Below are 22062 nucleotides of genomic sequence, written 5' to 3' on the forward strand. Positions count from 1 at the left end.
ATGCCTCTTATACACAGTGTTTAAGTCAACATTGGAAACAACAACAAAGCTATTCTTCATGTGTTTGCACATTACTCGTATTCTTGGTGTAGACTTTGAAGAATATTTTAATTTACTGCAGAAAAAACACAACAAAAACATATTGCACACCCTTTCCAAAAGCTGGTTTGTATATAAATAGACTATAAATCGGTTTAAATGGAACAAAAGGTTAAACATTCCATTAGCATCCACTTTCTTGATCCACAAAGATTCATTTTCCATGCATACTTCCACACTCACTAAAACAAAAGCTTGTCATTGTTTAAATACAATAAATAAATCTCACAAAGGCACTCTTCTTTAAAAGCTTCTACTTTCCTTGAACAATAGAATTGTTACTATTCTACAGACTATTATGTACACAAATTACACACAAATTCCAAAGCTATCATGAAATATAAACAAGAAGTGGCTAGGACTAGCGTCATTAGGCACATAGTAGAAAGAAATTAGGTGACTAGCACTGATTCTGCAACCTCAAATTTTCTGTTAAGCTCCCCAAACATCCTTGCTAACTCTTGTACTTTTTAATAAGGCCTAGTTTCCAAATTGAAATTATTTGATGTTACGTTATTTTAGTCTATTGCTCTCTAGATTTATAAAAAAAACAAACCTCATGAAATCTAGAAGCAGATTAAGTCAAAAGGGAACTCAGCTATATAAAAACTGCATTGTGGCCCACATTTCTTACAACAGTAAAGCTGAGACAAGATGGGAGAGGTGATATCTTTTACTGAACAAAACTTGTCTCTCACCAACTGAAGGTGGTCCAATAAAAGATATCACCTCACCCACCTTGTCTCTCATATCCCGGGACGAACACAACTACAACAACACAGCATTCAACAACGATAAAGCTGAGCATTCAGATTTTAATGGGGATGTAGTTTATCTACCCCATTGACCCTTCCTCACTTCATTTTATGATATTAAAATTGGAATCTTTAAAATCCCCACACATTTTAATTCCTTTGTTAATACTAAGCTCACACTTCAGAAAAGGACTTTTTTTTCCTTTAAGAAGGAAGAAAACCTATACACACACACACACAAATACAAACATTCAGACTTATTCAACACACAAAAACAGATTAGGAAATTCAGAGTAAAATCTACATCTGACCTTTGACAGTGCTTTCTTTTAATCCTAAAAATATCTGATAACACTGTATGAAGCCTCACATGGCATAGTGGTTCCTTTTATTTCACTTTCTCCTTTAAAAGCCTTGTATTTTGCTTTTAGAGAATTTAGTACTTATGAAAGCTGCCAAACTGAGCGTCTAGTAGACCATGATCCCATTTATCCATAAAACACCACCCACAGGACAGGTAAAAGCAGTGTAACCTTCCCCTTGCTGCCACACCAAAATCCTTAAAAGAGCTGAAAAACTAGTTATACGTATGAGGAGTTATTTCAGTTCCTGTGCCCATTCATTCTTTGGTTTCTCTGTCTTTAATTATCTGCCAATTAGTGCTAATTATGGTGGTGATTTAGTGACATGGACAGGCACCTGATACAACCAACTCATTTCATACAGGACACTTAACATCCATCAGATGGTAACAGCTTTTGGTCATTACCAACTTTGACTAGACTGGAACCAGTAACATATAAAAGAAAGAAGCTTAAAACATCTGTCTCAAAAACCCTGGGCCCATCTAGTTAGTTCCAAGCTCCTTCACACACAAAAATGGAAGACATGTTTCAAGTTGAAGCTTAAAAAACACTTAGAAATAGGTGAATTTTTTTTTTGTCACCACTATTCATTCCAAATAAATAAGTGAAGAACTAAGAAAGGGGAAAAATGCTTTTAAGATCTCATGTGTTAAAATTCGAATCTGCAGCAAGTTTACAAACTTCAAAATATCTACATAACATTAGTGGACTGTAAGATCAATTTCAAAGGTTGACATTGAAAAGTGTTTTATCTTTAACCCTCCTTAAGTCCTCTGACAATGCTTTACATTATTTTATACTTACGGTTGAAATGGTATAAAGTGTTGTTTGTCCTCATCATCAACTTTCCCATTAATTATGTCAGTTACATCCATTACTGAAATAAAAAACAAAGCTACTGCTTTAATTTGTCAACAAATGGGGGGGCGGAGAGGGGGAACAAACAAACAATGTACTATAGTCCCTTCATCTCTAATAAAAGAAATTAACAATGGCATAAAACCAGTATAGTTCTATACAGAATAGTTTCATGTTTCAAATACAGACTCAATTTTCACATCAGTGAAATAAATGGTATCCTCTGAAGCTACTAGTAGATGCGGATACAAGCTTTTGTTTGTCGCACGTACCATCATGTGACATTACTTTAATCTTCTGCTTACAAGAACAACTGAGAAGCTTATTGTTGCATGTGCCTCCAGGGATCTAAATCTCAATACAAATCACTTTATTAACCTAGGGCTTGGCCTGATGAAGAAAACTATTACTGAAGTTATTTCTTGATTTGAGAAAGAGCGAGAGAGAGAGAGAGAGAATATATTAGTCTTCAAATCTATATTTAATTTTCAATAGCCATGAGATGTGGCATAGTCAGGTGCAAGGATGAATGGAAGTAGGAAGGGTCATACACTGCTTTTGAAATAATTCGCCTCTGGATCCTTCTACGATAGTGTTCAGATAATATTTTGTGAATATATAGAAACAAATCATGTCACTACTTTACACATGATATCTGGACAGAATAACATTAGGTTGGCTAGTATCAGAGGGTAGCCGTGTTAGTCTGGATCTGTAAAAGCAGCAAATCTGAGGAAGTGGGTATTCACCCACGAAAGCTCATGCTCCAAAACCTCTGTTAGTCTATAAGGTGCCACAGGATTCTTTGCTGCTATTAGGTTGGCTAGTAACACTGCCAAATGCTCCTTGAACAGTATAATAAAATGAAAGATAGTAGCCCACCAAAGTTCTTCTTTGTTGTGTCAAACAAAAGTTACATGGCCTTTATATCAAGATATTGTTTGACTTCTATAGGAACTAGGAGATCATTGACATAATAGTGGTGAACAGAGCTATTCTGACACAAGCAGCCATGAAATTCCACCCTTGAAAAGAACACAAACACACAGAGCAGTCATTGTCTTCAGATTCTACGTGCATTATTATCATTACTCTCTGCTGGGAAGTTTATACCTGCTCAAGCTTTTGTGATTATGTTGCTCTGTAGTGGCTGGACCACAGAAGGGATATAAATTTACTTTAATTTGAATGGGGGAAAATTCCATGTTAGTCTAAATGAACAGGAAGAAAAATTATATGTCTGAATATTTCTCTTAATTTGCTGTAAACTGCTGTACTGTATTTAAGAGTACAACAGGGAAAGGTAGAGCATATTTGAATTCAACATCTGAATTTCAAGATATGGTTATCTCAGCATTTGAAGAATTCCCTTTACTGTAGGGAATAATAAGGAACTTTTGGGGCTCATCTATACAGGGAAGAGGACACCACTACCTACTCAGGACTAACTGCCCATGTGGACACACTTTCTGTGGACTAATCTAAAAAGCCCAAGGGCCCTCTTAAGATATGCTCAAGGAGCCTTAAGCTATTGCACACAAAGGCACTCATCCACACAGGAAGTTGGCACAGAGTAGCCAGGGTGCTTTAAATTCACACCCGAGCTTATTGCACATTAACTTTTCCATGTAGACAAGCCCTTAGATATCAAAAGCCAGGATAATTTGTTTTAAAAGATGACCTCCCTGGTGCATGTTTTAATGTTAATAAGAGCCCATTAAAAATACCCCTAAATTAATCAGTGCTGAAATCTTCTCACTGTATATGCCATGTGAGCTAGAAGCCTACTTACTACTTATATTTTGGAAAATATTATCTTAACATTCATCATTCTTGCATAACCATGTGTGTTAATAAAAAAAACCCTTCCTTTTGCTTGTGTTTTTATTAAAGGCAAAGTAATTTGTTTCTGAAAGTAATTACAAAGGGTCACAGAAACAGGACTTATGATGAGATCATGTAACTATGCAGTGAACAATTAAGTTATTTGTGTTTTCCAAATTTATCTGAGCAATTTTATCATGTGATTTCTTTGACCTTTCATCTCTTTGCACCTTATCCTTAATAATTCTGAGTATCTGTCTTTTGTTCATAACCAGCTAACTCACTTATTCCTGAGTGACTTCAGAACCTCTAGCCCAGTTGATGCTCTGCCATTTCAAACATTTAAAAGGTAGTATATTCCATAGTAAGAGAACTAATCTGATTTAAACTCTAAGCTATAGTGCACTTGTACATTTCCATTTAGGTTTTAAAATACCTGATGCTATACACGGAATGCTACAGAATCATAGAACTGTAGGGCTGAAAAGGACTTCAAGAGGTCAAGTCCAGCCCCCTGCATTGACACAGGACCAAGCAAACCTAGACCATCCCTGGCAGGTGTGTGTCCAACATACTCTTAAAAACCTCCAATGATGGGGATTCCACAACCTCCCTTGGAAGCTTATTCCAGAACTTAACTACCCTTATAGTTAGAAAATGTTTTCTACTATCTAACCTAAATCTCTCTTGCAAGATTAAATTACTTGTTGTCCTACCTTCAATAGACATTGGTAATAACTGATCACTGTCCTCTTTCTAATAGCTGTTAACATATTTGACTTATCAGGTATTCCCTCAAGTCTTCTTTTCTCAAGACTAAACATGTCCAGCTTTTTAAACCCTTCCTTATAGGCCAGGTTTTCTAAACCTTTAATCATTTTTGTAGCTCTCCTCTGGACTCTTGCAACTTGTCCACATCTCTCTAAAGTGTGGTGCCTGGAACTGGACACAATACTCCAGCGGAGGGCTCACCAGTGTCTTACATACAATACTCCTGTTTATACTGCCCAGAACGATATTAGCCTTTTTTCAAAAATGCATCACATTATTGATTCATATTCAATTTGTGATCCACCACACCCTCCAGATCTTTTTCCATAGTACTACGACCTAGCCAGTTATTCGCCGTTTTGTAGTTGTGTGTTTGATTTTTCCTTCCTAAGTGAAATTACATCAAGTGTAACATATGCATCTAAGATACACATAAAAGATTTGTTTTGCTTACCAAAAAGCTGACAAAAACATGGAATAATTATTAAAATCAGCTCTTATTTACAGTGAATTCTGACTATGTAAAAACTAAGGAGAATAGATTACCTGCTACTCCAAAAGGTCGTCTTAGCCCAGAGGTTAGTTTTCTTGTGTTGTTATCTCTTAGTTCCATTCTGCCAACTCTTACAATCTGACAGACAAAACTGATTTTCTCTCTTTTCAAATCTTTGCTGCCAAGGTCCTAGAAATATTAATTTCCATACATTATAAGAATCCTATTCATTTCAGGTTTTACTTTAGCAGCCAGCAGAAAGACAAGTTGTTGTTCAGAATTTAGTCTTGTCACCTTTTAGCATTAGAATAAGTTATTCTTGTGACAACAGAATTTTCACAACATTTAATCCATTAATTTTTACACAGAAGCCAACGCGTCCAACTATTTTTGAACAGTTTAAATCTTTTTCACAATTGTCAGAAATTGCATGAGAGTAATTAACAAGGAGTGACTTATAAGTTTCTCCAGGACCTAAATTCAAGTCTGCAAAGATAGTCTACTACCTGTTAACTCTTAAGCATTTTTCAAGATAGGAAACAAAGCACATTAAACACTGCAAAAACAAAAGCACACTTACAGTGAACACAGCTCGAAGATTATGTAGCCTGTCTATGTCTTTAGGCAGCCCAGAGCTTGACCATCGAACTAGATAGTTTTCACTGTAAGAACAAGGTTTTTAAAATATATATAGATATGTATTTAGATATATACGTATGAGTTCAGATGTTACAAAATTAGGTTACGTTCACATTAAACAACCTATTTTTCAGCACTGTGAGATTCTGCTCAGTGAAGTGATCATATTAAATAGCACCTTCTTACCCAATTGCTTGTTCCTTATGTGTAAACACTGCCATTTCTGTCATTTTACTGACTAAATTATATTTGGAGTTTTCTTGTTATTTTGGGAGGGGGAGGAGGAGGATTTAGTTTTGGTGTTTTACACCTGTTAATACAGGAGGATGGTGCAGCTCTGGGACAATGAGCTGGATTCTTATTCAGCTCATGAAACAGTAGGACAATTAACTGAGTTCTGTCATTAGCCAAAAGTACCCAGTTTGACTTTCAGTTCTCAGTTTGAGTTTGCATGGCAGGCAATTTGAAAAAACACACAAACCAACTATCTGATTGCCAGATCTAATCTGTTGAGTGAGACACAAATACAGCACCACATAATTGCATTTTTAAAGTCACTGTTTAGAATAGAACCCTACTTCAAAATCTAAACCAAACATGCATCAACATTAACTTTAAGATGCCTACAGAATTTTATAATCCATTAGCCATGGATAGTAATGATGAAGTTTTATGAGGGTCAAAAAGTAATATACTCTTTTGTCTCTTTAAACCTGATATCACAGGTGTGTTTCACTCCTATTACAATCACAGGAACATTTACTCAGTGGGCAGCTGCTATTGTGCTTTCTGCATGTAATATGAATAGAAGAGCAATTCTTCTTCAGCCTAGTAAAATGCAGTCCCTGTAAGGAAGCAGGGGATCCAGAACACTCACTCTCTCTGATGACTGCCAAGGCATCTGAACAGTGAATGAGCCAAGTTTTGTTCATGTGTCATTTACTTCTACACAGGTGGAACTAAAGACAATGCAATAAGGGACTCTACAAATTTCTAATGTACTGAAGCAAGGGAGACTAATCTGTTGCTGTGTTAAATAAAGCAGATGAAGTGCTGTATAATCCATGCTTCCCAGCTAACTTTCTGCTAAAGTTTACCCAGCAAACTGATCTTCCAAAAAGCCCTCTCTAATCTGCTATGACTCGACCAAAATCCAGAGAGACACAAGATAAACAGGTATATATAGTGCAACAGACAGACGACACTAACCTGATAAACTTTGATTCTAGTGGGTCATACAGAGACATCAGGACTTCAGCATCTTCTCCTATTTTGCAGACTACATTTTTTAAATTTACAAATAAAGCAAACGAAGGCGTGGCAGCAAATTTGGCTTGTCTGTTAATATCAATGTTCTGCTTTTGAGACTGTAATTAAGAGAGACAAAACAGTAACATTTAAACAGTACTAATGACTAGAATCACACCCTTAAATCTTACCCTTCCACTACAAAATGTTTACCTGAAACATTTAGGGCAAAAGAAGAGTGTGGGAAGAAGCCCCAGGGGGAAGAAGCCCCAGCCCTTGCCATTTTCTATACTGGGAATGGGAAGGGTGCTAAGATTTCTGGCACACTGCTCTACCTGGACCCTCCTTGGAGCTCTGTTTTGTATTAGTTTCTAGCTGCCAAGGAGGAACTGACAGAATGGAGCAAAGGATCAAGCTTCAAATTTGTCTGCTGGAACAGAAGAGCTTTCCTTCTGTTTCCACTCTTCTACTCTTTCCCTGGCCTCCTACAGGCTGCAAGGAAAGAAGGGGGAGAAGACGAGACCGTTACTCTGCCCGTCCCCTAGTTGTTTTTTTTTTTGTCTTTCTCCACAATGGATGACTTTAGGGCCTGCCTCTGTTCCTGCTGCTTCAAGCTTTCCCAAGAGCAACAAGATGACTGTAAACAGCACCACAACCTATCCAGAGCCTTGTTAATTACACTCTGCTCCTGGTTGGCACACCAGTGAGTAGCAGCAGAGACAATGAAGACTTCTGCATAAAAAGCTCAGGAAGAGAAGATTTCACTGTTCACATTTGGACAGGTCTTCGGTAGAGAGAATTTAAAAAGAAAGAGTTTAAATTCTGAAAAATTTTTGCTTTGCCTGCACATTTATCAGGGAACCTTTTTACTTGCCACAGATGATTCAACAAGTACTTTTTAAACTCAGCATACAGATCTCATATGCAATCCTAATGAAAATATTAACCGATCTGAAGCAGAACACTGTATCCTAAATTAAGCCTCAAGAAAAACCACCATTAATATATACAATTTCATTAAATATGCATCTCCTCTCTCATGTCATCTTCATAGTTCTCTCTCACAGTAATCCATCCATTATTTTATTGGTAAAATAATATATCAACATTTACACTTCTGAAGTATAGGAATCATTTTTTTTAAGAGGTGCGTAAGTTATGCAGCCCATATAAGATAAGCTATACAAAATCTTGAGAATGCTTCATGGACTAAAACAGAAGACTAAGCCAAATTCCTGTTTTAATTATATTTTATCATTATTTTTCATATTAATTTACATGATTCTTAATTTAAAAAGATAACAGTTGGGGATAGTGTATCTTACCTTTTCTTCTAGTAGTCTTTCCTCAACTTGCTTGGAAGCTATTTCATGAGCTCTAAAAAGGCTGATTGTGCTGGTTTGTTCTGGATCTAAAATGTTGCCATCTTCATCCCTGACAACCAGATCCAAATCAAGAATCCTGTGTAAAAAGTTACAGATTACTTATCATTATGCATAAAAGGCCTGCAAGAATTGCAGAATATTGAATATGTAATCACACATAGCTGATTTAGACGAGGAGAAAAATCTCTTTCTGCTCTGTCTCATTTAACATCTGGACAAAGTAAGCAGTATCACATACAAATTGGTTGTCAAATAAACGAGTTCTAGCTTCTTTTTTAAAAATCTTCCTGGGCAGGCAGTTCCATGTTCCTTCAGAAATCCACAAATCCATAAAAGCAAAAGCTATGAGACCCAGCAAAGGAGATACGAAGACCTTTATCTTTCCTTAAGGCAGAGTCCAATTTTCTGTCAGTAGGGTCCAAGTGTCAAGGTTTAGCCTCTTCAGAAAGATTTTTTATCCCCATACACACAGTCTATCTTTTGGGAGGATCATCTGTTTTCCACTGTGCCAGCTCCAGAACTTGTCATAAAACCAAGGGACAAAGAACATACAGTTTATATCCCTCCAAATCTCTCTAACAATCTTGGCCAAGGCCTTAAGGAAGAGAAAAAGTCTTAATCTTCCAAATATCCTCAGGGAATTACTCTTTCCTGTTCTCTTGTGAATTCTTGTTTTGGCAGTCCTTTCATCAGGAGTTTGCTAAAACTTAGAGTACTAGAAATCCCAATTGGGTGAATCCCAATCATCAGCACTGAAATGTCATACAAAGCCAGATTCTTCTGAGTAAGAAGAACATAGACAGGAGGTAGCAGTTTCTCCTTCCTCTCTTCTGCAGGGAAGACTCTGAACCATTTCTACCTGGCTGCGGACACTGGAGGAGCCACGCATAACATTAGAGGAGAAGCCTCATGAGCATATGGAGCCCTGGAGTCCTTGACAGTGTGACACACCAAGGACAGGATCCCAGGGTAAATCTCCTCTAGATAACGTTCCAGATTACCTGAGATAAAACACTATCACCTGAGGACCTTAAATTAAGGGCCTGAGAGCATCATTCTCATGAGAGAAGGAAACACAGGATTATTGAGAAGTTGAGCTTCCTCCAGTCTCAGTGCAAGAAACTCTTCAATGACTTGCCTTGAGTTGAAGGAGGAAGGGAGTGCTAAATGCTATGGTGTTCCAGGGTCTTTGTACAGAACGACCATCTAAAACTGTGCTCTGTCCCTAGGTTAGGAGAAAGAATTGGAGTGCAAACATGTATAGGGCTACTGCTCAGAAAAGCTGAGGCAGAGGATGTGATGATTTGGGAATCTGTCTGTAGAATTTGTGAACAGAGTGAGATTACAAATTCCATGTCTTTACCAGGTTGCAAACTCAATTTTGAATGTGCAACCTTTTGCCTTCTCTGCTGTTTGTTTGCCTCCATGTAGGGCCGAAATTCCAAAGATTTGGGGCAAAAGAACAACAAAAGAGTTGTCACAGTTAAGTGCTCTTCCAGTGAAGGATAACAGCTCTTTACAAAAGACAGGCTCCCAACCATAAAAACAGGTTTAGCAGGGGATTAGGGTGACCAGACAGTAAATGTCAAAAATTGGGACGTGGGGTGTGGGGAGGGAGTGGGTAGTAATAGGAGCCTATATTAGACAAAGGCCCAAAAATCAGGACTGTCTCTATAAAATCGGGACATCTGGTCATCCTACAGGTTTTTCTGGTCAACTGGGGAGACGGAGCTGGATGTCACCTGACAGAAAGGGCTGAAAGTTATCAATAGTGAAGAGCTGATGGGTCAGAGTCTTTTGACTCCAGCTGTGTCTCCAGCAACTTAGCATTTAAAGGCTGCATAAAGCAGGAAGCCCTCCCTTCTTTCCTGAGCCCAGAAGGGTTCCCAAGGGAAGAAGAGGTTACTTACCAGTACAGTAACTGGAGTTCATTGAGGTGTGTTAGCCCTACGGGTGCTGCATTTCAGATGCATGCAAACCGTCAGGCTTTTTACCTGAGATTTTTGGTAGCAGTGCATGCAAGATCTGCGTCTGCGGCCTATACATCCTTGTGTTCTGAGTCAAGGTCATATAGGGGAGGGTGCACCCATTGCCGCTTTGGTACCTTTCCAACTAGGCAATCCAGCCAAGGGAAGGACTGCAAAGTAGAGGAGAAGGAATACAGGTAGTGGTGCGTTAATAGAAACAGAACATCTCAAACAACTGCAGTTACTGTACAGGTAAGTAATCTCTCCTTGTTTGTCTCTATGGGTCCTTCACTGTAGACGAGTTCCGAGCAGCATCCAAACTTCTGGGGGTGGATGCTAGGATGACCGATCTAGTAGAGATCAAAGAACAGCTGCACAAAAGGCTACATCTGTCCTTGAAGCATGCACAATAGTACAGTGCTGGGGGAAAGTTTGTGCAGATGACAAAAAGAGCAAATGTGTTAGACCTGTATCTTTCCTGTGCGTAAAATGCTTTACAACTACTGCATGCCACAGATTCCACTGCAAACCAGAAAGTTCACACGTTTTGGGTGGAATTCTGGGAGAAGATGTGCTTAAGTATGAGGGAATCTGAAGGGTCTGAACTGAGCCCCAAGGGGCTAGGCAGCTGGACAGCAGTTTCCAGCTCTCAGGATGAGGTGCGGACAGGACGTCTGCACCCAGAGCGTGTGCCAAGGGACCCAGAGATTAGAAGGGTGGCTGGATTCCATTCAGGCTTGAAAGGCTTACGCTATCCAGGGACACAGAGGCTTGGATTCCCTCCAAGTTTGGAGGGTAGCCAGCAAGAGGGTGCCCAATTGAGTTTGTGATAGTCTTTGAAATGCTGTTTGCCCTGAAGTGGAACATGAGTGCTAAAGACAGTGGGGTTGCCAGAGGACAGTTCAGGAAACCTTGCAATATGCATTGACTGGCTTCAGCTCCTAAGGAGAGCTACCTGGCGAGGAGCTGGACTCTCCGGTTGAAGCCTGAGATAAAGAGAAGGCACGGCATCCTCATCTGTCACTGCTGCCACAGGTGTGGACATGACACCCTCTTCTGCTTGCCGTGAGAGGGCAGAGACACTCCTAGCCTAGGTTCGGAAGCAGAATGAGAGGATTTACAACAACTGTGGCTACAGGAGCCTGCCACTGGAAATATTAGGCACATAGATTCAGCCAGCTGTCTGCTCTGTGAGGAGCCAAATGCATCTGCTTGGAGCTCAGGAAAGCACAGGAGTCACCCTGTGTCTAGAAGAGTGTAGCCGGGTGGGGGTGGGGCATGGGGAGCAATAATCTAATACTCAGTGACTGATCATTCCGCCTTGCAACTATGAACAACAGAGTGGAAACCTAGTGGCACAGATTGTCAAATGAACAGGAGCAGAAACTACTTTGACTTTATCTTTTCATTTCTCTTTAACTTACAGGTAGGTGACCAGCAGCAAATGTGAAAAATCGGGAGAGGGTGGAGGGGTAATAAGAGCCTATATAAGAACAGACCCAAAAATCAGAACTGTCCCTATAAAAACCAGACATCAGGTCACCCTACTTACAGGTGACATTTGTAAAAACATGTCAGTGAGTAAGGAGTTGTTCCCAAGTGTTTCATTTTGTTTACAATCAGCTTTCAACCCCAAAAAGAAACCTGTCAGTGATACCCAATAAACTGATCCAGTCTCATAATCTCATATCTACCCATTTAAAAAACAAAAGTCCACAAATCCACAATGATAAAGTTTTTGATTATCACAACACAAATAAAATTAATATCCTGCCTTTTTTTATATAGAAGCCCATTCATATAATTACTTTCAGGAAACAAGGGAAAAAGTAAGCAAATACATGAAATCCAGAGAGTATATATTTAATGCATAATGTATATTTCTTATGTCTGGATATTAGAAATTGTCATTTTATTTCATTTTACGCAAAACATGATATATAGCTACACTAAAAAGATACTGCACCCTTTTAAATGTGCATATTTACTCAAAAGTTCAAATTCAATTCTCTCCCCTACTCTACAGGGAATGTTTTGATCACTTAATTAGTCCATCAGAACATTATGAATAAAAGTCACAGTACAAGATGTTCTATTGTGCTGAACACTGAGCATCTGGACGTTATTCAGAATAACTTTAACCAACTCCTTAACCAGATGGTAAAATACAGTAGCCAAACAAATAATATCAACAACATCTGGTTAACTGTCTACTGGGGTACAACAGACAGCATCTTGGATTATAAATGCTAAATGACTTACTGAATGGAGTTAGTGATTTTTTTTAATCACTATTTTTGTTGAAAAAGTATATGAGCACAAGAATTGAAGAAAAGATGGTTACTCACCTTTGTAACTGTTGTTCTTCGAGATGTGTTGCTCATATCCATTCCAGTTAGGTGTGCGCGCGCCGCGTGCACGTTCGTCGGAGAAACTTCTACCCTAGCAACCCAGGCGGGTAGGCTGGGCGCCCCCTGGAGTGGCGCCGTTATGGCGCCCAATATATAACCCAGCCGACCCAGCCACCCTTCAGTTCCTTCTTGCCGGCTACTCCGACAGTGGGGAAGGAGGGTGGGTTTGGAATGGATATGAGCAACACATCTCGAAGAACAACAGTTACAAAGGTGAGTAACCATCTTTTCTTCTTCGAGTGACTGCTCATATCCATTCCATTTAGGTGATTCCCAAGCCTTATCTAGGCGGTGGGGTCGGAGTGAGATGTGGCGGTATTTAAAACTGCGACACCGAAGGCCGCATCATCTCTTGATTGTCTGACTAGCGCATAGTGTGCGGTGAATGTGTGGACCGATGACCAGGTCGCTGCACGGCATATCTCCTGGATAGGCACATGCGCCAGGAAGGCTGCCGACGCCGCCTGAGCTCTCGTGGAATGTGCCGTGAGGTGGCTAGAGGGGACACGAGCTAGGTCGTAGCATGCGCGAATGCATGCAGTTACCCAGGAGGAAATCCTCTGAGTGTATGTCTACATCTACAATTTTGCAGCGCTGGTTGTTACAGCTGTATTAGTACAGCTGTATAGGGCCAGCGCTGCAGAGTGGTCACACTTACTGCAACCAGCGCTGCAAGTGGTGTTAGATGTGGCCACACTGCAGCGCTGTTGGGCGGCTTCAAGGGGGGTTAGGGGAACGCGAGAACAAACCGCGGGGAAGCAGGTCTCCTTCCCCGCGGTTTGCTCCAGTGTTCCCCGAACAACACCCCCCCCAAGCAGGTCTCCTTCCCCGCGGTTTGTTCTCACGTTCCCCGAACCCCCATGCAAGCAGGTCTCCTTCCCAGCGGTTTGCTCCGGTGTTCCCCGAACCCCCCTGCAAGCAGGTCTCCTTCCCAGCGGTTTGCTCCGGTGTTCCCCGAACCCCCATGCAAGCAGGTCTCCTTCCCCGCGGTGTGCTGTCGCGTTCCCCGAACCCCCGTGCAAGCAGGTCTCCTTCCCAGCGGTTTGCTCCGGTGTTCCCCGAACCCCCCTGCAAGCAGGTCTCCTTCCCAGCGGTTTGCTCCGGTGTTCCCCGAACCCCCCTGCAAGCAGGTCTCCTTCCCAGCAGTTTGCTCCGGTGTTCCCCAAACCCCCCTGCAAGCAGGTCTCCTTCCCAGCGGTTTGCTCCGGTGTTTTTTGAACCCCCGTGCAAGCAGATCTCCTTCCCCGCGGTGTGCTGTCGCGTTCCCCGAACCCCCCTGCAAACCGCGGGGAAGGAGATTTGCTTGCACGGGGGTTAGGGGAACACGAGAGAAAACCGCGGGGAAGGAGACCTACTTCCCCGCGGTTTGCTCTCGCGTTCCCCGAACCCCCCTGCAAACCGCGGGGAAGGAGACCTGCTTGATTACCAGAGAGGCTTCCTCTGGTATGCTGGGATACCTGTTTATTCCACGGAGGTCAAGAAAAACGCTGGTGCGTGTTTACACCTGATGACCAGTGCTGGATCACCAGCGCTGGATCCTCTACACCCGAGTTTCAACGGGTGTACGGCCAGCGCTGCAAACAGGGAGTTGCAGCGCTGGTGATGACCTGCAGATGTGTACACCTCCTAAGTTGCAGCGCTATAACTCCCTCACCAGCACTGAAACTTTATGGTGTAGACAAGGCCTGAGAGGAGATTGGTTGACCCCTCATCCGTTCTGCGATCGCCACAAACAGCTGAGGGGACTTCCGGAATGGTTTTGTTCGCTCAATGTAGAAAGCGAGCGCTCTGCGTACATCTAAGGAGTGTAGCTGCTGCTCCCTCCGAGAAGAGTGTGGCTTTGGGAAGAAGACCGGGAGGAAGATGTCCTGGTTGGTATGGAAGGCAGAAACAACCTTAGGGAGGAACGCCGGGTGGGGTCGCAGGTGCACTTTGTCCTTATGGAAGACGGTGTAGGGTGTATCCACTGTGAGAGCTCTCAGCTCTGAGACTCGTCTGGCCAATGTAATGGCCACCAAGAAGGCCGTCTTCCATGACAGGTACGTGAGCGGGCAAGTCGCCAGTGGCTCGAATGGCGGGAGCGTGAGCCTGTTCAGAACCAAGTTAAGGTCCCAGGTAGGAGCAGGGCGGCGTACGGGGGGGGTAGAGACGCTCCAGGCCTTTAACAAATCTGGCGACTAAGGGGTGGGAGAATACGGAGCGGCCACTCTCTCCTGGCCGAAAGGCGGATATGGCCGCTAAGTGTACCTTTAAGGAGGATGTCGCCAGGCCTTGCTGCTTAAGGCACCAGAGGTAGTCTAGGACCGTGGGAATCGGGGCCTGCGTAGGGTTCACCCCCTGAGTAGCGCACCAGCAAGAGAAGCGCTTCCACTTGGCCCTGTACGTTAAGCGACTGGAAGGCTTCCTGCTGTTAAGGAGGATATGTTGGACCGGCGTAGAGCAGCTGAGCTCCGCCGTATTCAGCCATGCAGGAGCCACGCCGCGAGGTGCAGGGTCCGTAGGTTCGGGTGACAGAGCCTGCCGTGATCCTGCGTAATCAGGTCTGGGTGGAGAGGAAGGGGAATCGGAGGGTCCACAGATAGGTCCAGTAAGGCGGTGAACCAGTGCTGTCTGGGCCACGCAGGTGCGATCAGGATTAGATGCGCTTTGTCCCTGCGTAATTTCAACTGGACTTTGTGCACCAGAGGGAACAGAGGGAAGGCATACAGTAGGTGGCGGGTCCATGGCAGGAGAAATGCGTCCGTGATCGACCCGGGAGAGAGACCCTGAAAGGAGCAGAACTCCTGGCACTTCCTGTTGGATTTGGTTGCGAAGAGGTCTATGCGGGGAAATCCCCACCTCTGGAAGATGGAATTGATGACATGTGGTCTGATCGACCATTCGTGGCATAGGAAGGATCGGCTGAGTCTGTCCGCCAACGTGTTCTTGACCCCTAGGAGGAAGGATGCCACCAGATCTATCGACTGGGCTATGCAGAAGTCCCAGAGTCGAATGGCTTCCTGACATAGGGGAGACGAACGGGTTACCCCCTGTTTGTTGATATAATACATGGCCGTTGTGTTGTCCGTGAGTACGGAAACACAACGGCCGTGTAGGTGTCGTTGAAACACCTGGCAGGCGAGGCGGACTGCCCTCAACTCCCGGACATTTATGTGGAGTGACAGCTCTTGGGATGACCAGAGGCCCTGGGTGCGCAGGTGTCCTAGGTGGGACCCCCACCCCAGGGATGATGCATCGGTTGTTAGAGTCATCGACGGTTGCTGTGGATGGAACGGCATCCCCGCGCATACCAGGGATGGGGTCAGCCACCAGTCGAGGGAACGGAGAGGGTCGGGGGGGGGACCATCACCAATACATCCAGGTGGTCCCTGCCCAGGCGGAATACGGAATGAAGCCACGTTTGGAAGGGCCTCATTCGGAGCCTGGCATACTTTGTCACGTAAGTGCATGCGGCCATATGCCCTAATAGTGTGAGGCAGGTGCAGGCCGAGGTGATTGGGGAGGCCTGCAAGCTCCGAATGATCACAACGATCGCCTGGAAGCGAGGTTGAGGTAAGTAAGCCCTGGCTTGAGTAGAGTCCAGGGTCGCGCCTATGAAGTCTAACCTCTGTGTGGGGACCAGGCTGGATTTCTCGGCATTGAGAAGCAGGCCTAGCTGGGAGAAGAGGTTCGTAAAGGCCTCGAAATGCCGCCGCACCTGCGACTGGGAGGACCCTTTCAGGAGCCAGTCGTCGAGGTACGGAAAGACATGGATTTTCCGCCGACGGAGGTGGGAGGCCACAACGGCCATGCACTTGGTAAACACCCTTGGGGCCGTGGAGAGGTCGAAGGGTAGGACTGCGAACTGGAAGTGCTGATGTCTGATCGTGAAGCGAAGGTACTTCCTGTGCGGTGGAAAGATGGCGATATGGAAGTACGCGTCCTTCATGTCGAGGGCGGCATACCAGTCTCCAGGATCCAGGGATGGGATAACGGTTCCCAGGGAGATCATGCGGAACTTCAACTTGAGCATCCATTTGTTGAGGCCCCACAGGTCTAGGATGGGTCTGAGACCTCCCTTGGACTTGGGGATCAGGAAATATCGGGAGTAGAACCCTTTGCCTCTCTCGCCTAGAGGTACTTCCTCTATAGCTCCCGCCGCGAGGAGGGAACGAACCTCCTGCAGAAGGGTTTGCTCGTGAGAGGGGTCCCTGAAGAGGGACCGGGAAGGGGGGCGGGAAGGGGGTGAGGAAGCAAATTGCAGATGGTATCCATGCTTCACTGTGCGAAGCACTCAACGGTCTGAAGTTAACCGGGACCACGCCGGGAGGAAGTGGGAGAGGCGGTTGGAGAAGGTAGGGGAAGGATCCTGTCGTGCGTCTGCTATGCCGTCCCCGGGCGCACCTTCAAAAGCCGGACTTGGAGCCCGGTGGTGCCTTGGAAGGCCCTTGGCTTTGGCCTCCCTGGGAGCCGGATTGGCGTCTGTGGCCCCCCCGGCCACGCCGTCTATTAAGGTCCTGCCTCTGACGGGGTGGGAAGTATGGGCGTCGTGCTTGGGGCCTCAAGGGTCTACGCTGGGTGGAAGGTGTATGCATCCCCAGCGAGCGTATTATGACTCGATTGTCCTTCAGGTTTTGTAATTTGGAGTCCATCTTGTCCGAGAACAACCCTTTCCCGTCAAAGGGTAGGTCCTGGACTGTATATTGGAGTTCCGGAGGTAGTGTGGAGGCTTGAAGCCATGAAATGCGCCTCATGGTTATACCGGAAGCCAGGGTTCTGGCTGCTGAGTCAGCCGCGTCGAGGGAGGCCTGGAGGGAGGTCCTGGCCACCTTCTTACCCTCCTCCAGGAACGCATTAAACTCCGGGCGGGAGTCCTGGGGTAGCAGTTCGGAGAACTTACCCACCTCCGCCCATATATTATAGTTATAACGTCCCAGTAGGGCTTGCTGGTTGGCCACACGGAGTTGCAAGGCCCCAGCCGAATACACCTTGCGCCCTATGAGGTCCATTCGCCTAGCTTCCTTGGCCTTAGGGGCCGGAGCCTGTTGGCCGTGCCGTTCCCTGTCGTTAACAGACTGGACAACTAGGGAGGAAGGAGGAGGGTGGACATATAGGTACTCGTACCCCCGAGAGGGTACCATGTACTTCCTTTCCACTCCCTTAGCTGTCGGCGGGATGGAGGCTGGTGACTGCCACAGGTTATCGGCGGTAGACTGGATAGTCTTTATGAATGGAAGGGCTACCCAGGTAGGTGCATCGGCCGAGAGGATGCTCACTACCGGGTCCTCAACCTCTGGGACCTCCTCCACCGGTAGGTTGATATTGAGGGCCACTCTACGGAGGAGGTCCTGGTGGGCCCTGAGGTCTATCGGTGGGGGTCCTGACGCTGAAGACCCAGCCACTGCCTCATCTGGCGAGAAGGAGGACGAGGATACTCTGGGGATGAGGGCATCCTGTGCGGTCTCCTGTTCCTGGCCTGGTTCCTGCTCGAGTTGACCCGGGGAGTCTGGAGGCGGCTGTTTGTCTGACTCAACCACAGGGGGGCGGGAAACAGTGGCCTCTGGCACTCGATGTTCCGAGGCGGTGGAACGTGTCTGGGGCATGGGGGCACCCTGGGTCTGATGATATGCCCAGGGTGTCCAAAAACCTCACTGTTGGGCACCCGCGTCCTGTGGGTGGGGGTCCTGGAACACTCCCAGCGGTACTTAGGGGTCCTGGTCCCGTTCGTAATAGCTACCCGCCTGGGAGGATGCTGACGTGCCTCTAGATGGCCAAGGTGGAGCGGCGAAAGTCGGTGCCGAGGTACCGACAGATCTTAAACCTCTGGGCAGTGGTGACCGGTGCCAGTATTGGTGACGGTGTTGAGAGCGAGATCGGGACCTGCGACCGGCTCGGTGCTGGGAGGTCGACCGGGATCCCGAGTGCCTCTGTCTCGATCTGCTCCTGGAGGTACGGCGCCCGCCGCGGTGCCGTGAGCTGGAGCGGTGCCCGGAGTACCGGGTTGACGCTCGGGACGTCGACCGGTGCCGGGAGCCTGACCGGTGCCAAGAGCGTGAGCAGTACCGAGGTGATCGGTGCCGGGAACCTGAAAGGTGCCGAGGTGACCGGTGCCGGGAGTCTGACCGGTGCCGGGACCGAGATCGACGTCGAGAGCATGAGCGGCGCCTCGATGTAGAGCGTCCGCGGGACCGCGATCTGGAGCGGGGCCGGTCCACCACACTGACCGAAGCTGGTCTGGTCAGGGTCGGTTTGCCCAAGGAGTGTAGTATCCACACCGGCGGTGCCGGGGGTAAGGGCAACGGTGCCTCGGTGATCGCAATTAGGTCCCTCGCTGCGGCAAACGTCTCCGGAGTAGAGGGCGAGGTAGGCTCTACCACGGTGTGCACCGGGGAGCTGCCAGGTGCCGGACTCGACGGCCCTCGTGGTGTCGGAATCAACGGTACCGGCTTAGACGGTGCCGCGGCAGGTATCGGTGCCGGGCGATCCGCCTTATGCGCAGTCTCTGACTGGGAGGCAGTTGGTGGCGGGATGATCTGCGCCCTCGCCGCCTTCGGCCTCGGGGGAGGGAGCGGCTCGGAGTCGGTTTCGGTGCCGGCTTCTTGGTGGTAGCACTCGGTGCCGTGGCGGAGCCCTTGCTTACCGGCTGACTTGCGCTCAGTACCAAGGGCGGAGGTGTCAGGGCCGCTTCCATAAGGAGCTGTCTCAATCTAATGTCATGCTCCTTCTTGGTTCTCGGCTTGAAGGACTTACAGATTGAGCACTTGGCCGATAAGTGCGACTCCCCGAGGCACTTCAAGCAGGAGTCATGGGGGTCTCCAACTGGCATGGGCTTGTGACAAGCCGAGCACTGCTTGAAGCCCGATGAGCCGGGCATGAGCTCCGGCTCCCAGTGCGGGGAAGGGCGGGGGTGTCCCCGATCCCCTCAAACTACAACTAATAACTACACTAATAACTCGTGTGTGTGTGTGTGTGTATATATATATATATATACACACACACACACACACACACACACACACACACACACACACACACACACAACAATGAACTATAACTACTATATACAATGATAGTGAAATGAGCTGCTAGGGAGTGTGGAGGTCAGCGAAGCCGCGCTCCACAGTTCCAACGACCGACACGGGCGGTAAGAAGGAACTGAAGGGTGGCCGGGTCGGCTGGGGTATATATTGGGCGCCATAGCGGCGCCACTCCAGGGGGCGCCCAGCCGACCCGCCTGGGTTGCTAGGGTAAAACTTTCTCCGACGAACGTGCACGCGGCGCGCGCACACCTAACTGGAATGGATATGAGCAATCACTCGAAGAAGAACCTGCAGTATTTAAGTAGCAAAGCACAAATAGCTGAATTCTCATGAACTAATCATACTACAGTGGCAATTAAAGAAAGTTTGGATGATCGATCTTCCATCCCCAGGAGTTCAATAACCTTATATTACCCCACCTTCTCATTACTGAGAATGCTACTTTGACCAGATTCCAATTTTGTGTATTAGCAAGGAAAGATTCCTCGCTTTCAATTAAAAATAATGTCACAATTGAGTAGTATGACATTCTTCCTTACCATGGGATGATTTAATCTACAGCTAACTAGTTAATTTTCAAACACAACATTCCTTCCATCCAAATAGTTTTCAGGAGGCTTAGCCTTAAATCAAAAGGCACTTCATCTAAGTTGCTGACATATCTGATGCATATTCCATTGTAATATCTGTCATAATTTAGGTGCCATTTCTGGTTTTTATCCTCATCTTCTGGATGAATATAAATGCTTATGAAATCTAATCAACTTTTAACAGTATAACCATTAATACAAGCTAGATACTACACAAGCAACAGCACAATGAGATACCCCACATTTCCCAGACAAATCCTCTAGCACTGCATGAGGGCATTAGCAAGTTCAGAGTGCAAACAGCTAATGATACTAGAGAGGCAGCAACAGTTTATGTGGAATTGTCAAAGGTTTTTCAAAGACAGGAACATTTATATCTTTTATCTGACCTCAGAAAAACCATAGTTTTAATCTGACATCAAATCGATGGTGTCACAAAGTTTATGAGTGACAGCGTAACAGAAAGATTCTAGTATACAAATTATAATTTGTACTGTATCAAAAATGCTTTTATATTGCAATTTTTCCCACTTCGCTGTACTCTAAAAAGATTCAAGTATCAGAGGGGTAGCCGTGTTAGTCTGGATCTGTAAAAGCAGCAAAGAGTCCTGTGGCACCTCACGTCATGCACGACGAAGTGGGTATTCACCCACGAAAGCTCATGCTCCAATACGTCTGTTAGTCTATAAGGTGCCACAGAACTCTTTGCTGCTCTAAAAAGATTGCTAATTAAAATACAAGTACTACTCCTTACAGAACTACTTTCTTCATACATATGCAGTGCCTTCAAACTGCTATATAACACGACAAGGCTGATTCTCCCCACCTGCTCAAGAAGCACACACTATGAAGTAGTCATCACAAACCTGTTTCCATAATCTATTTTGGCAGTCACTTTCTTTTTCAGTTCCTTGAGCTCATCTTGGGGTAGAGTTCCAGAGAGTATCTGTGATCTCCATTCAATAAGATCATATATCATGTGTCGTACACTGTGGAACATGTCTCTGTTATCTTGCTGTTTGAAAATGAAATAGTTAAACAAGACTGTCAATGTTATTTTAAAAAGGTAAACAACAGAGCACATTTTAGAGTTTTTATATGACAAATTAAAAACATGGGCCATGAGATTCAAAACTAGGTGTCTAACGCTAGGCTCCAAAACTAGAAGCCTGGTTTCCAGTAGTGCTGAGCATGCAGCTGTCCCCTCAATGGGAACTGTTGGATTCCCAGCACTTTTGAAAGTCTTGCCTCTTATTTAGGTGCCTAAATACTGATTTAGGAGACTAAGTTCCTTTAAAACATTGACCATGATTTATTCAATACAGTGAATCATTTAGGACTAAGGCATCTTTTTTGTTTATATGATTATTTGTTTATAAACATCTTTTTTGTTTATTTGGTTATATACACAGAATTCAAAAGGACAGACTGATAGCAGGGACGTTAGAAGAATAATACAGGAACACTTTGGTTTTAAAGACTAATAGAATACTGTATAATTTACTGGAGTGGGTGTGATGGACTTGTTCTACCATTAAAAGAAAAGGTGTTTCTGGATTTATGATGATATTGAATATCAAGAGATCAGATCTTAAACCTGTCTAGCTCAGAACTGAATATAGGCTCTCCAGCATCTCA

The 22062-nt window shown here is 45.1% G+C and overlaps 2 protein-coding genes and 1 long non-coding RNA gene across 6 annotated transcripts in view; 2 read left to right on the forward strand and 1 right to left on the reverse strand.

The window, feature by feature from the left end:
- Positions 1–22062, reverse strand: part of DOCK1 (dedicator of cytokinesis 1) — a 620463-nt gene that overhangs the window by 519954 nt on the left and 78447 nt on the right. For all 4 annotated transcript variants that reach the window (XM_050959274.1, XM_050959273.1, XM_050959275.1 and 1 more), the window contains 6 exons: positions 21291–21439; positions 8378–8513; positions 7014–7171; positions 5746–5827; positions 5219–5354; positions 2024–2096 (listed from right to left, as the gene is read on the reverse strand). In XM_050959274.1, the coding sequence (XP_050815231.1) occupies positions 2024–2096; positions 5219–5354; positions 5746–5827; positions 7014–7171; positions 8378–8513; positions 21291–21439 (734 nt within the window). The remainder of the gene's footprint in view (positions 1–2023; positions 2097–5218; positions 5355–5745; positions 5828–7013; positions 7172–8377; positions 8514–21290; positions 21440–22062) is intronic.
- LOC127054057 (uncharacterized) overlaps positions 1–22062 on the forward strand; it is a 511088-nt gene that overhangs the window by 340197 nt on the left and 148829 nt on the right. The window lies entirely within an intron of this gene.
- Positions 13643–14133, forward strand: LOC127054089 (uncharacterized). Its single transcript, XR_007775162.1, has 3 exons — positions 13643–13737; positions 13790–13945; positions 13998–14133. It is a non-coding gene; the product is annotated as an uncharacterized LOC127054089 (long non-coding RNA).

Source organism: Gopherus flavomarginatus, chromosome 6 (assembly GCF_025201925.1).
Source record: "Gopherus flavomarginatus isolate rGopFla2 chromosome 6, rGopFla2.mat.asm, whole genome shotgun sequence".
Lineage (NCBI taxonomy): Eukaryota > Metazoa > Chordata > Testudines > Testudinidae > Gopherus > Gopherus flavomarginatus.